The following is a 14,410-nucleotide window of genomic DNA, read 5'->3' as shown; positions in this document are numbered from 1 at the left end:
CATACAAGCTGTGGTAGTGACCTATTGTTACAGTACTTTTTTTTTTTTTTTCCAACTACACTTTAATAGCAGTATCACAATAAATGAAAGAAGATCCACAAACAGGCCTTTTAAAATGTCAATCAGCTGCTTTCATTACTCTTCTTCAGTCTTGCTCCTACACCATGCACTCATAAGTCCAAGTCACAGTTAAGTAGAAAACAGATTCAGAGACAACTTTTAACCACCCACGCACCCTCCCTTCTGTAGAGGAGCTGAGACATACTGAACTTCCCCCCTTCACATGTATTGAAATGATCACCCTCAGGAAATCACAAAGCTAAGAAACATATGAAAAAACTAAGATTTGAGGTAGAATAAGTTAATGCAACACTTTAATTACATGTTTATCTAAAAGCATGGTGCTGTTCTGATTTTATTATTTAAATATGTTACAATAATCCCCTGTTTAACCCCAATAGGTTAGCTTCTAAGAGAAAATTCCAAAATTGAAAGGTTTAATGGTTTATGTCCACCCACATGCATATATGTCATAAACAAATGTTTCAAGTGTTAAAATAGCAAGCAAACTTTTCTACATATACTCTTTGTCTTCCACTAAAGAAACATGAGGGATACGTTTTCTTTAATGACAGTTTATTTGCTTAGTAGGAAAAGTCAAAATGTTCTACTGGACTTCTATGAAAAGACTTTCATCAATTTAAAAGCAAACATTAACTTTGATTATTTTGTTTAGGAAAAAACCCAAAGCATTTTATATCATGATGGAATATTTAATTTCAGTATTTTTTGTTAGCATTTTTAAATTTTGCTTTTATAAACATCTCTGTTGTAGCATTCATATCTCAACAGAAATTGAGTATGCAGTCAATGTATGCACACAGACCCAGGATCTGAAGTATTCTCAGGATCCACCATACAGACTTAGCCATTCAGCAACAGAATAGGAAACACTAAAATATGTCATCTTTCCGAAGACCCTTTTTAAAAAGCCTCTACTTCATGACTTTGAAAGTCATATTAACTACCACACAAGCCTGGCTAATAGAAACAGTCAGCCTCTCTCTTTCATTAAGAGCCACCAATAATTTGCGTGAAGGTCTCAAGTTTTTACAGCAAAATGAGTGTGCCTAATTCAATGCATTCAAATATTTTCTGAAGACTTGTCAGAACAGATATCCTGCATGGGTGGTTCTCAACCAATGACTCCCAAACAGCACATCACCCTGAAATCCTCTGGTATCACTGTAGCTATATATGACAGGAAATGAAACAGTTTGAAATTAGTTGAAAAGAGTCTGACAGCACATGTTAACACTGTTCCGTTAGTACTATTATTCACAGACCAGCAGAGTTTAGGACTATGATTTATAAAAGATTTATGTTGCTTCCCAACACAAGACATGCACCCGTATATGCATATTATTGTGTTTTCATTTTCCTTGCAGAACAGCAAGATTCACATTATGGTATTATGCAAAAGGATAAATAGAAACCTCAACACATTATTTTTTGTTATCTAAAGAATTATGATATGAACAGGAAGCAACATACTGTAAAGTGGAAATATTATTACTTCTAAACAAGGAAAGGGCAACTCTGCTGTATATCAGTGAATCAGTACCAGAGGAGAATAGAGGATATATAGTAGTGAATTGAACTTCAAAGTTAATTTAAACTTATCTGTATTTTTTCACAGAGATATGAAAGTCTAAATCATGTGCCTGTCAATCACCTGACGTGACATATGAATTAAGTAAACTGTGAAAAAGACCATTTTGTATTCTATGGATCTTCCCATCTTCTCCTCAATGTATCACAATAGAAAAAAAAAACGTATCAGAACTACCAAGAGATGATGTTCTCATTATTTTCTAAGATTTGAAAAGCTGTTGAGTTAAATTCAGAGGAAGAGGGTACTTAGTAATTAACAAAGAAAATGGGGTATCTGTTTAGGCAGCAGTCCTATAGCACCAACACAGTGATGAAAGAGAAGTTGCTGGTAAAAAATTCAAATGTGAAAAATCTTGCTGCAATTGCAGAATTTGGATTGTTCAGGGAAGACGACTAATTGTTCTCCAAAAAATTATTAACTTTGCCCAGTCAAGTCTCTAGAGCAGTCATCTAAAAAAAAAGATAAGTCAAAGAAGCACTTTCAGCATTTACTACAATATCATAGAATAAAAGAAGGAAGAAAAGGAAATGAAAGCAGTACCAGACACAGTTCAAAATTCAGCCAGTTTGCTGTGGAAGTGCCTTAGAAAGCTTATCTCAAACCACAGTATTTTTGTCAAAGAGAGAGCGCACACTTAGGATACATTTAAATCACAAAAACATACAACAATGTATGAATAAGAAGTGTAAGCATTCCTTCTAATTTTAACACTTTCAGCCAAACTTAAGAACATTTTTTTGCTACTTGGAAACTGTTGATCTCTGTGAACCTGGAAGGTTGTATCAAAAGGAAAGGGGAAATAGTTACCAGCAGATAAGCAGAACTTTCCTCAAAGCACAGCAGAAATCTTCAACATAACTTCATCAAATAATAGAGACAGTTTTGCAGATCTAGCTTCTCCTTTTCACATCAATGTTATCATCTCTTCCACACAGTTTTCAGAGACAGTAGCAATAACAAATATACGTATTTCTCATTGAACTACTTGCTATTATCAAAATATGAACTTATAATAAATGCAAGGATTTAAGACTAAGCATATAAACACAGGCTGAAGTGTACTGATATCCCATGCACCATAAAACTGAGCAACTGAATGTCAAGAATACTTCTCAGCTTATAGAAGTTACATGCTTGAAACAATTTTTACTGCAATGTTTACAAAGTAGATTTACCTATCATGCCTACTAACAACTACTTTGCACAGACTGAACCAAAATGCATTCCTACAATATCAATTCTGTACCTTCCAGTTCAAAAAACCGATAAAAGAACACACACTTCACAACAAATAATTAGCAATAGTGACTATGTGGTGAATAATGGTGAGGTTTTGCTCTGTTAAAATGACATAGAGTCACACGCAAGAAATTAATAATTTAAGTACTCAAACAAGAAGGCCTGCCAATGTAGATTTCTGCCTTAGTGAATTGATGCAATTGAATTAGCATGAATGACTGCAGCAGTCCAAGAACACCTAGTCTCAACATCAAGGAAGCTACTATTAACTTTTCAGCTTTATTGTGGAATACCATCACATCCTTCTGCACCAGCAGTCAGACAAACTTATGTGAGCACACTTCATCCACAACAGTGCAAAGGCTTATCTTTAGCCCATCTTGCAAAACCTACCAGCTTAACCACATCTGTATGCTTTGTTGCACAACACTGCACTGGGAAAGCAGCAATACTAAGTGATTCTGTGGTAAGGGTTGGGGGGAGGAATGGTGAGAAACAGACATTAGCACAACACAGTGCCCTCCAGCAATTTTCAAGTGATTCTGATAATCTACATGTCTGAAAACAGAGGTACTAAAAAGGTATGCATTGCTATGAAATCATATATGAATAATCAAACTGCAACTAAAGCATGGAAATTCCACTAATAATTACAGATATATAACAAAGGTTAGCAATATTTTTTCAAAGTATATTCAGGGTCTCATATCCAGCACATAATATTGGAAGCACAAGTCCTTCCCCTCATATGAGTCTTGCATTTAGATTATTTCTGGATTCTGAATTTTGTGCTCATAACTGCATTTTACAAGAAATCTTACTGCTGTTATCAAAGGGTTAAGAAGGAAGTATTGTAATTAATGAATCACCAGCACAAAGAAATTGTGCAACTATGTAGGGAAGGTTTATTAACTATAATAAGAAAGAGCTAACTACAAGAGAAGTGTAACAGGGGAAAAAAACACCATCTGGATTACATTATGGTCAAAAATATTCACAGACACTTAAGAGGGAGCTTAAATGATTACAGAAAAGAAGAAATATTTTATAATGAATGGTCTGCACAAATGTTCTTCCTTAAAGCATGGCATTAGAAATTTTGTGTTAAATTTTATATATAGAAGATATATTTTAAAATTACTGTATAAAGTTGTTTTCAGTCACCTTTCCTCTCTTCAGTGTACAGATCCCTCTGTTGAACTACACAGGAGTACCTCCTTCACCTATCTGCTATGTAATTTCTGTTTGGATGGCAACAAGAGTATCACCAGTCATTTCAAGAATTTTACAAATATATAGGAGAGATCAATGAGAGAAAAAAACCCAAACTTAATACAGAACAAACAAGAGGACATCTATGTGACAGAGGGAAGCGTCAGACATAGAAATCTAGACGGCTTCTAGCAAGAAGGCAAGAAGCATTTTAACTACAGAAGTGGAACATACAAGGAAGCAAATGACCATCTGATTATGGCGTAAGAAAACAGTGTTGTAAGAAGTCAGGATTTCCAGATGGGTTGCAGATAGTTCTAACATGTTGGACATACATTCCAAAAGAGATCAGAGTGCAATAAAACTTCAGTAGGTGCTAAAAAAGGGAGTGTGTTCCTCTCTAATTTACTTTAGCAAAGGTACCCAAAGACAAACATGAAATATCTTTGAGACCTGAAAAAAAAATAATAATCTAGACTAGAAAAAGGCTAGGATTATTGTGAAAATGTAGCAAGTAGAGCGAGCTTCAAGAACAACAATCTTCAAAAGAGAAACAGTTTTGTTGCTTTGAAAATGTTTTAGCCTGGTTCAACCTCTCATGATGTGCTATTACTTTGCAATGTATAGTATGATTACCACTTATTTCAGAGCGGTTAGCCTTCTTTGTCAGATAGAGCATAAATTAATAGCAAGGTGCCAAGTAGAAAACTGGGTAGAGGAAGAGGTGGGAAAAAAAGAAGGGGGTGCGTGGGAGTGGATTGTGTTCACATCTAAGACGCTTCAGACAAATCTCACATGCCTTTTGGCAGTATTCTGTCTGAATTCTTGTATTTTATACAAGCTGGAAAGAATCTGCATCTTCCAGCCCAAAATCAATTGTAAACTCTTCCTCTGAGTACTTATGGATCAGATGAATGTTATATTTATGTACCCCATGAATTTAACATACATATACATTGAATAAGCACTTTTTAGAAGTCCAGAATTCACAGATTTGTAACATTATAATTATTTGAGCAGTAAGACTTGAAGTTTTTGTCTGTTTGTAACATCTGCTTACAGCAGTCAACAGAAAAAGTGTCAAAGAGAAAGGTATATGATACATGTAATGTATGATTTTCCCTAATTAAACAACTCAATGACCGAGACTTGGAAAAAAGGCTTAAGTATTTATAAGTAACAGGAAGTTAGTCTGAAGTCAGTAACAAAACCAACAGAACAGTATGAGATTCATTAGGAAAATACTCAAGGTATTTTCATAGTTTCTTCTAACAAAATTTAGCAAGCTGTTATATGACACTGGCCACATTTACTTCTTTATGTAAAGAGGAATGTTTGGTTTGGGTTTTTGTTTTGCTTTGGGGTTTCTCCCCCCCCAAAAAAATCTTTTCATAATTCTGGAAAAGTCTTACTTGTTTTGTTTCATTCTTACAATACTGTTTTTCTGGATTTTAATGTTTATTCAGCTTTTAAGTGACTAACAAATTAACGTGAAGTTTTCAATAGGTCAGTATATATAGGGTCTCTTCCAAGTGATTAATCTATGCCAATGTTGTCATTAGACACGCACTGCTATAAAATAACAGACAAAATGGGAAAATATAGAACCTATCATATATAATTTTGTTGATGCTGATGACATCAAATTCATTTATCTCAGGTCTGGAGGAGCAAAAGGAGGATTTCTAGTTTTGTTTCCATTTACGATCATTTAATCTAAAGATAAATGTGATTTTATACTTAACCATTTTCCACAGACACACATTAAATTTCTTAGCACTGCAAGATGCAATATCATGCAACTGTGCTGAACACCTGGATATTTGTGAGGTAACATCCTTAGCAAAGAGTCACTATGCCAAAGTTTAGGTACCCATATGGCTTTTAATGGTAAAGATAATGTAAACACTATGCATTTAAATTCTTTATGGCAGACTTCAGTGAAGAAAAACTAAAACATATTCATGGCCACCATAATTCACTCAGTGCCCTTGTTGAAATTATTCTCAAATAGTTCAGAAATTCCATTAAACTATTAAAGCAATTCAGGGAAAACTTACCCTCACTTGAAAGAAATATTATAATGAAAGAAATAATAAAAGCTGACTTGGAACTAGAAGTGTTGCTCAGCACTGCTACCTATGAAATTAGATGCAAAGTTTCTATCCATCTATTGGACTGCACCTTGAATAGGGTACCTCTGGTTCCCTGGTTGGTATAAGCAGCTTACTTAATGCTGAATCTTTCAGTATGCTGCTTCAGGAAAAAAAAAAAAAAACAACCCAAAAAAACCCCACCGCAACAGGAAAAATGTTTGTTTCTAATCTGCATCATCTTATTGAAGCCTGGAAATTAAACAGTATCTTAGGGGGAGTTAAAATTCAGAACACACAAGCTACAATGAATTTCTCCAACTCTGAATAGATGTCAAAGGTACCTGTGTGGTGTTTTTTTTGTTTCCCCAACAAAAAGAAAACCAATATTCCTTTATTAACCTATTATTGGCTGTTTAGAAGATTGTGTAAACACTGCACCACTTCTTACACAGACATTTATCTAATAATCTAACACTGAATTAAAAAAACCACAAACTAACCAACAACCTATTACAAAGTAAGAATTATTTTCAATAATTTAACCTTCATTTTTAAATTTGTGCCCATATATGAAGCAGAAATACCCTACCTCACTTCAGGTTTCAACCTTCCATATCACTATATTTGGCAATCATGTCAGCAGAACATTATTTAGCTGGAAGCAAATATGGGTCACGTCTGAAATATGATTCACAAATATGCTTTTATTCTAGCTGGTATGTTGTTAACCGAGATCAGACAGTACAATAAAACTACCCAGAGTACTCATACATATCGTTTCAGTCCTGACCTATGCAGACTGAGAGACAGAATTCTTGGACATAAGAGTGATAAAAAAAAATTGAGAAGCAAGTGGTAAATGTTCCAAAGAGGTACTCTTTCTTTACAGGATAAAAAAAAGTTAGGTCCTTTTGAAGAAAGCATTATTGGCAGGCTAATCTGACTGGGAATAACTTTCTCAGTGGGAAAACTGCTTTTAATTAAGCAGTACTTGTTAGCATTTCCTGACGCAGACATAAAATGTAATTAATACATAAAGACTTTCCCTCCTTTAAAAAGTCTCCAAATTTACTCTCTCTATAGCAAGCGCAAGTGAAAAAGCTCCATGACTGATCAGCAAGAATTCTAAGACATCAATGTAAAAGCAGATCAAAGCTTTATTCAGATGGGAACCTTACCTTCCTTTTTCAACGAGCAGCAAGACGTCTATTTTCTCTCCATTTTGCATCACACTACTGATTGCTGAAAACAAAACATACACACATTGTGATCTACACAGACACACGTAATATAGACAAACATACATGTATGCACATACAGATATGTTTTTTTCAAAATGATCTTCAGTGGCAAAAGGAACATGGAATTCTTAAACATTTCAAATAAAGAATGCTCTTGACAATAAGAAACAAAATTCCACAAAATACACTCAACATTGACAAGAAAAAAGAATACAGAATGATATAAAGAAAAGTTAAACAGGTACTTTTGAATGTGAAAAAATGCTACAGCATTTTATTATACTAAAATTAAACTTGTATTTAGAAGTTTTAAATGACATAATGATTCAGAAGTAAGCGGGGGTTTTTAATCCATTAATTTACTTGCACCCTAATGGCTACAGATAGTTACAATAATGTAACAAAAGTTATATGTTACACTGCAGATTTCATTGCCACCCTTCTTGATGTTGCCTTACGCTATTCCTGCTAAAAAAGCACTCTGCAAAACACCTACATTATACATAATACAGAAAATACATCTGGATAGTTTTCAGTAATAGCGCTTGTAAGACTATACTGTGCACGATATTAAAAACAGTAAATATAATGTGACCTGTTTACTAAATCAAAATTCTGAAAAGCTTATTTTTTCAAAGCTTAGGTCTCATATAATCCACATCTTATCTCAATTAATTCCGAGAGACAGTAAAGTCCTGAATATTAATGAAGCTTAATAGGCACATTTTGATGCATGTTGTATAATGTTTTTGTATCACACATACTCCTGGCCTCATTTACATTTACTGAGTCAAATATCAGGTAAGTCACTATACTTCCATCTTTTGGCATTTTCAGATTCGGCAACTTTCAGTTATATGATTCAGGCTTAGTAGTGGATCAGATCTATTTTGGGGAAACCAGAAATCAAAGAAAAGATATCAGAGTATGGCTATATAATATTTTCAAGAAATACAACTTCATTTTACAAATAATCAAATTTAAGAATCAAAACCCAAGCAAAACCAATTTGCAACCAAAAGCTAGATGTATGTTTCATTTCTATAGTTGAGATACACACAAATTTTGAATGCTTACATGATTATGGTAAGAGCAATTATAGAAACAGTTCTCCTACTCCCTAACCTTCTAATGCTGAATCAAGATCAAAAAGTATTCATAAGTTAAATGATAGCTAGATGCATAAAAATATTGCTGATTAAATAACCTTTACAGAGTTATTTACAGCAAATGTAAGGTTGAAGTAAACAAATAGTAGAAAGCCCAATGGCATTTAGGCAATTTCCTGTAAAACAGTCCACAACCTGACAGCATTTAGAAAGAGGATCATCAATAAACAGCTAAATTAGCTTCTCTGTGTTACTTTAAAAATAATTTGAGATTTTTTATTACTTTCCTACATAAGATAGTGGTTTGTTCAATATATAAAAAAAGTAGAGCAGAAATGCTTAAAGAGGATTCAGAGCATAACTACAAACAATGATATAAAATTGGTCATAGGCCATTTGTATAATATTCTTATATTTCCACATCATACTATTAAGCAAAGAATATTTTTAGTACCAGAGAAAAAGAAAAGTCTATTAGTCTGTGAAATAGTTTTCCAAGAGAATTATAATTTTTCCATTTTTGAGTATTTTAAAACTAGGCCTTGTCAATCATCTCAAGAACACACTTTGCAGTGAGTATTTCTGCCCTGTCAAAAATATGAGACAATAATCCCAAAAGGTTATATATCATTATTCAATTCAGTACTCTTGTAAAAAAAGATACTGCTGCAACTGGAACAAAAATTGTCTTCGTTCATTATGAAGCTGGAAAGGGTGGTGTCTTTCTAGTGTGTGCCAATAAGTAGGAAAAGAACAATCCAATACAGAACTTTACCAACTCTATATTTAGAGGAGAGTCAGGAAGGCATCTGGCTGATGCAAAAGAATAGTTACTGAGCTCCCTGATGTTTATGTCTGTAAAATGTAATAGAAATGTCCTTAGAAGTGAATTGATTCTGTAGAGTTATTTCCTGATAGATGTTAAGTAAAATTCTTACTTAGTTCTTGCAGCCTCCTTAAATATATGGAATCTTCTTCAGCATTCTCCATCTCAAGACAAAAATAAAGGCTCGACTTCTCTATAGCAAACCAGCCTTTTCTCCACTGATCCAGGTTATGGCAATCTTTGTAGTACAGCTGGCCTATCAGGTCACAGTTTCTCTCTAATAAGCATTCAGCCACAGGGGGAACAAAATGCTACCAAAGAAAATGGGGTGAGTCAGATGAAGAAAAAAAACCCTCTTCCCCTAAAAAAAAACAAATCAAGATATTGCAAATCTATAAGATTCAAGGATGAAAGCCACAGTAAAAAAAATACAAGACTTTCAGATTGATCATTCATGATCTCATATAAACTAAATTTAAAATACAAAAAAGTATAACATTTTTTCCATTCATACTCTACAATTCACACATTTTTGCTTTTTGAAATACAACTGATTTAATTAGTAATGTGACTACTAGCAATTGGTACCGTATAAATTACAGTACTGTTTTGCAAATTCTGTTTGAGCAAGTAAAATAATAGAATTGCAACCATAAACAATTTAGCTGAAATAAATTCATGTATGTCTTTATACTAGAGCACCTTTAATATATTCTTAAAGTTGGCATGAAAATGTCGCTTCAATTTCCTTTCCATTTTATTTTATTATTTTGTTTCAAACATTAAATCACAGAAGTTATTTCTTCCTGCTGCACAAGAAACCTTTACAAACAGGATGGATCAGTATTCATCAAGAATGGCTTCTCAGAGGATTTGAAGCTAACAATGACACTTTATTCTTTGTGCAAAGGTTCCTGGCCTAACTGGAAAAAATAATTATCAGTATTACCTTAGCTATTGCCCAAGTCCATTTTCTTTGTGAATATGCAGTTTCAGCTCCAAACAGAAAAACACGTTCTGACATTAAGTAGATTTCAAAAGTAAAGATGTCCCTAAAGGAAGCATGAGGAAAAAGCCAGCTGTATTTAGACTTCATAACAGTAGGCACAAGAGTCCCATTTCCCTCTCTTATTTTTTCATACCTATGGAATGGAATCCATCTGCATTTCTCCTCCAATCTTACAAGTACAACCCGACTAATAACAGAGTATTTTATAACACAACATAAAGTACTTTTCAGGTCAGTAATACATGTTTTGATGCTACTGCATAATAGCTTTTTCAATAATTCTGAAATTAATAAAAAATGTTTACATATATTCATTAAAAATCACGGAAATTTTTTTTGGTTTTTTCAAGTTCGTGTGATTTCAGCAAATATATTTTTTGGATTCACACAAAGCATTCAGTTTAGTTTTAATATAAGCAGACCAACTCATTGAATGGGAAGTTGAAAACAAGTTAGCACAAAATCATAGAAATGTTGGTTCAATGGGACTTTTAGATGTCACTTGATTTAATCTCGTGCTCTAAGTGAGAGTATCACTAACTATAGATCAGAACAGCAATGAAAAGCCTAGAAAACCTTCAAGGATGGAGACTACTATTTCTCTCAGCCGCTTGTTCCTGTTCTCCACCACCCTTTAATGAAGAGGCTTTTCCTATCATCCAGCCTGAACCTCCTAGGGTGAAATATGTGGTCACTGCCACTCTACGTATCACCTGCCACTATCAAGAAGAGTTTGATTCTGTCATGTTTATGACTACCCTTTCAAGTTGCTGTAGCTCAAGAACTTCTTAAAAGTTTGAGAGGAGGGTCTTGGTTTTTTTCCTTTGAAAAAAGTGTATCATTATTTAAAGAGATGGACCCTGCTTTTCTACTTTTAACGGACAAATAACGATAATAATAGAAGAAAAAGTAAATCAGTTGAAAGTGGTGTGGAATTTGGAAAGTCAGTACCTTCTTGGACTTAGGATCAGTCTTTAACTTCTAAATTAGTGAATGATAATTTAAAGTGTGATTTCATCTGTAATCTCTCCCTAGAATCCAAATAGATGGAGTATGCTTTTAACTTTCAATGCTGGAGACCGAGATTTGTCTAAATCTGAAGAACAGAACATAAGTCAGTTCTCTCATTTTCAATAACCATTTTGAAAATTATATGCAAATACTTAATTCTGACTAATGGAATAGACATTTTAAGGAGTGATTGTTTCACTACAGGAAATACCAGATTTAGGGAAGTTTCTCATAAAACCACCCAATTGCAGGTGAAGCACAGCAGGAGATAAATCAATCCCTAAAAGTGAACTATTCAGCAAATATGTTTTTAATTTTGGTGTTATCCTGAAGTGGAACTGTTTGCAGCTGTAGCAAAGCAATAGGTTATATTCGATAACAGAAGAAAGTGCTATTTTTCTTTTTTTTTCTGGATACCACAAAGCTATGCTACTGCAGAATAGCAAAGGCTATCTCCACTGTATTTTATAGTATGTTGAGACATCATCATGTTTCAGGATTTCTCCTCTCTCAATGCCCTGTAAAGTCCTTTCTTCCCATTATCTTTTCCAGAATCTTATTGTACAGACTGTTTTCTTTGCAGACACTTTTGCTTTGTAACTACAAGCATTACAGTATTATACTGTAGAAAGATCTTGTTATTTTACCTACACCCACACGAAGAAATTTTAAAGGGAATTGTTATGGAATTTGTTAGACAGATCCAAAGTATGGTCTAAACAAAAATGTTGCCCTAAAGAAATCAAGTATCACTGGTACACAAGTCAGATTTAGGTGAATCTCTATTTGTTTTTTTTAAAGTACAAATGAGATTCAAGAGAGTTAAAAAAGACAAACAAGACCATAAAAAAGTTGTTATCTTCAAACTAACACAATGTTCAACCCTTACACTGTCGTTCTGAGCTGCAGAACAAAGAATGGATTTCAAAGACCAACAGATCTGTGACCAAAACTGAAAGCATTGTGGAGAACTCCAATCTGCTGCATTATTATCAGGAGCAAACAAAGGAAGTTTTGGCTTGAGGCAGAGGTCAATCCCAGAAAGAAATGTAAGTATTAATTGTTCAGTTTATCATCATGTAACATTTTAAGCACTGAGAATACGCATTACCGTTTTAATAAGAAACAGATGTATCTAAGTTATGCTGCCCTTTTAAATTATCCTAACATTTTCATTATATCACTATAAACAAATTAAAAAAATATATCAAAGAATCCCCAAATACCACTTGGCACTTATTTCTTGATGTCAACATAAAATAATTCAGCTCTTTTCCACTAAATTGCATATTCAAAATTCAGGAACAAATTCACAGCTCTAAAAGCGCAGAATAAAAATCTTTGAAATAGCCAAGTTTATTTATTGAAATATTCATTTGGAAACCTACCCTCTGTTTGAAAAGAGGTCTGACTTGTGCACTACAAGACAGATAACTTCATTGATGTCAATCATACCGCTAGGTGTGGTAGTTTTATCATTTTCATAGTAGCTCAGAAAGCCACTTTCCAAAGTGCACCATCTTCTGTTGCAATCTGCAATTAATGAAATAATAGAAAAGTCAGTTGGCATAATAATAATAAAAATTACCTCTTCCCATAGAGTTTGCCTCAAATGATAATAGCTTGGTTGTAACAATAATACATTTATGATGAAATCACAGTCTCACTGACTTCAGTGGGCCAGGAATTCAATGTCTGTGCTGATACTACTTAACCTACCAAAACTCTAGCACATGGTAATTTAAGAAAATAGTATTTCATATTTAACACATTTATTTTTACTTTATATTAAATCTTTTCGTAAGTTAACTTTAGCATTGTATAAGGCTTTTACTTCACTTGCTGTGTAACTCAATTGGGGAAGAGCTAGCACACACCACCATGTTACATGTTTAGCAGGAAAGAGTTAAGTAAGCAAAAAGAAAACATCCTACAAAGTTAGAAACACTGAAAGCTACAACAACAATGTACTCTGACAAGAGCTGTTAGCAAAATGAGTGAGTGAACCATAGTATCCAGTAACAAGAAAGGGCTACTCTTTCTTTCATGTTACTGGAACTAGTGTCCAAAACCAAGTCAATCTGTCTTGCATTGTTTGGGAATGCTTGAGTGTCCACCATCACAAGACCAAGAAAAACAATTTAAGCCTTCCAAATAGTCTAGAAAAAACAATGTCATACATGCCAGAACTTGTATCCATTGCAGACTACTAGAAAACACAAAAAAATATTACCAGAAGTTGTGTTATTTAACATTATTATTATATTTTTTTAAAATATACTACCAAAATAGTAGAGGATTTCAAACTGAAGAACAAAAAACTAACAGAACAACCCTCCGCAGGTATATTACTGGTTGAGCTCAATTCTTTCCTACTGCTGGCCCAAGTGTCAGATAATAATGAAATTGTACCAGATTTATTCCTGTATACAGCGGAACATAAATGGACACTTTGTAGACAGGATGTAGCTATAACCATTTCAGGATGGCATGTTCACATTAGAATGAACTGGTGATTTCTCTTGTTGCTATTCACATACATACTTGGCAAGGGTAAATTCATTTAGCAACACTAGTTCACAGGATGCTAAATTTTTAAGGGTACTTTCAACATGTTACAATTTACAGTTGCTAAGCATGGGTAAATTACCTAGTTAAGAATTCTCTACTTAAGTAACTTTGATTCAGATATACTGGAGTATCTAGTAATTGCCATCTATACTTTGCCAAAAAAAAAAAAAAATACAAGGTGAAGGGAAAAAAAATCTGCAGAGCAAATATGCAAAGAATACTTTTAAGTAAGACCAAATGTCTGCTCCCTCTTAGGAACATAAAGTATGAATACAGAACATGACATCGCCTGTTAATGACTATTTGCTACTCAAAATATTCATGCATTCATTCTAGCTTACATCTAGTTTTTAGAATGTAATTTGAGGTACATCTATCCCCACCACTGCAGATAAGCAGGTCCTAAGAGAAAATACTCTAT

At 33.7% G+C, this 14,410-nt stretch overlaps 1 protein-coding gene across 4 annotated transcripts in view; it reads right to left on the bottom strand.

The window, feature by feature from the left end:
* Positions 1 to 14,410, bottom strand: part of ARAP2 (ArfGAP with RhoGAP domain, ankyrin repeat and PH domain 2) — a 130,034-nt gene that overhangs the window by 47,631 nt on the left and 67,993 nt on the right. For all 4 annotated transcript variants that reach the window (XR_008745820.1, XM_055796151.1, XM_055796150.1 and 1 more), the window contains exons 16-19: positions 12,807 to 12,951; positions 10,348 to 10,450; positions 9,511 to 9,709; positions 7,401 to 7,464 (exon numbers count right to left, since the gene is read on the bottom strand). Coding sequence is in view for 3 of the 4 variants with exons in the window: in XM_055796151.1 (XP_055652126.1) it covers positions 7,401 to 7,464; positions 9,511 to 9,709; positions 10,348 to 10,450; positions 12,807 to 12,951 (511 nt within the window). In the remaining variant the exon portion in view is untranslated. The remainder of the gene's footprint in view (positions 1 to 7,400; positions 7,465 to 9,510; positions 9,710 to 10,347; positions 10,451 to 12,806; positions 12,952 to 14,410) is intronic.

Source organism: Falco peregrinus, chromosome 2 (assembly GCF_023634155.1).
Source record: "Falco peregrinus isolate bFalPer1 chromosome 2, bFalPer1.pri, whole genome shotgun sequence".
NCBI classification, from domain to species: Eukaryota; Metazoa; Chordata; class Aves; order Falconiformes; family Falconidae; genus Falco; species Falco peregrinus.
Note: the sequence above shows the minus strand (reverse complement) of the source record. Positions and strands in the feature narration are given on the sequence as shown.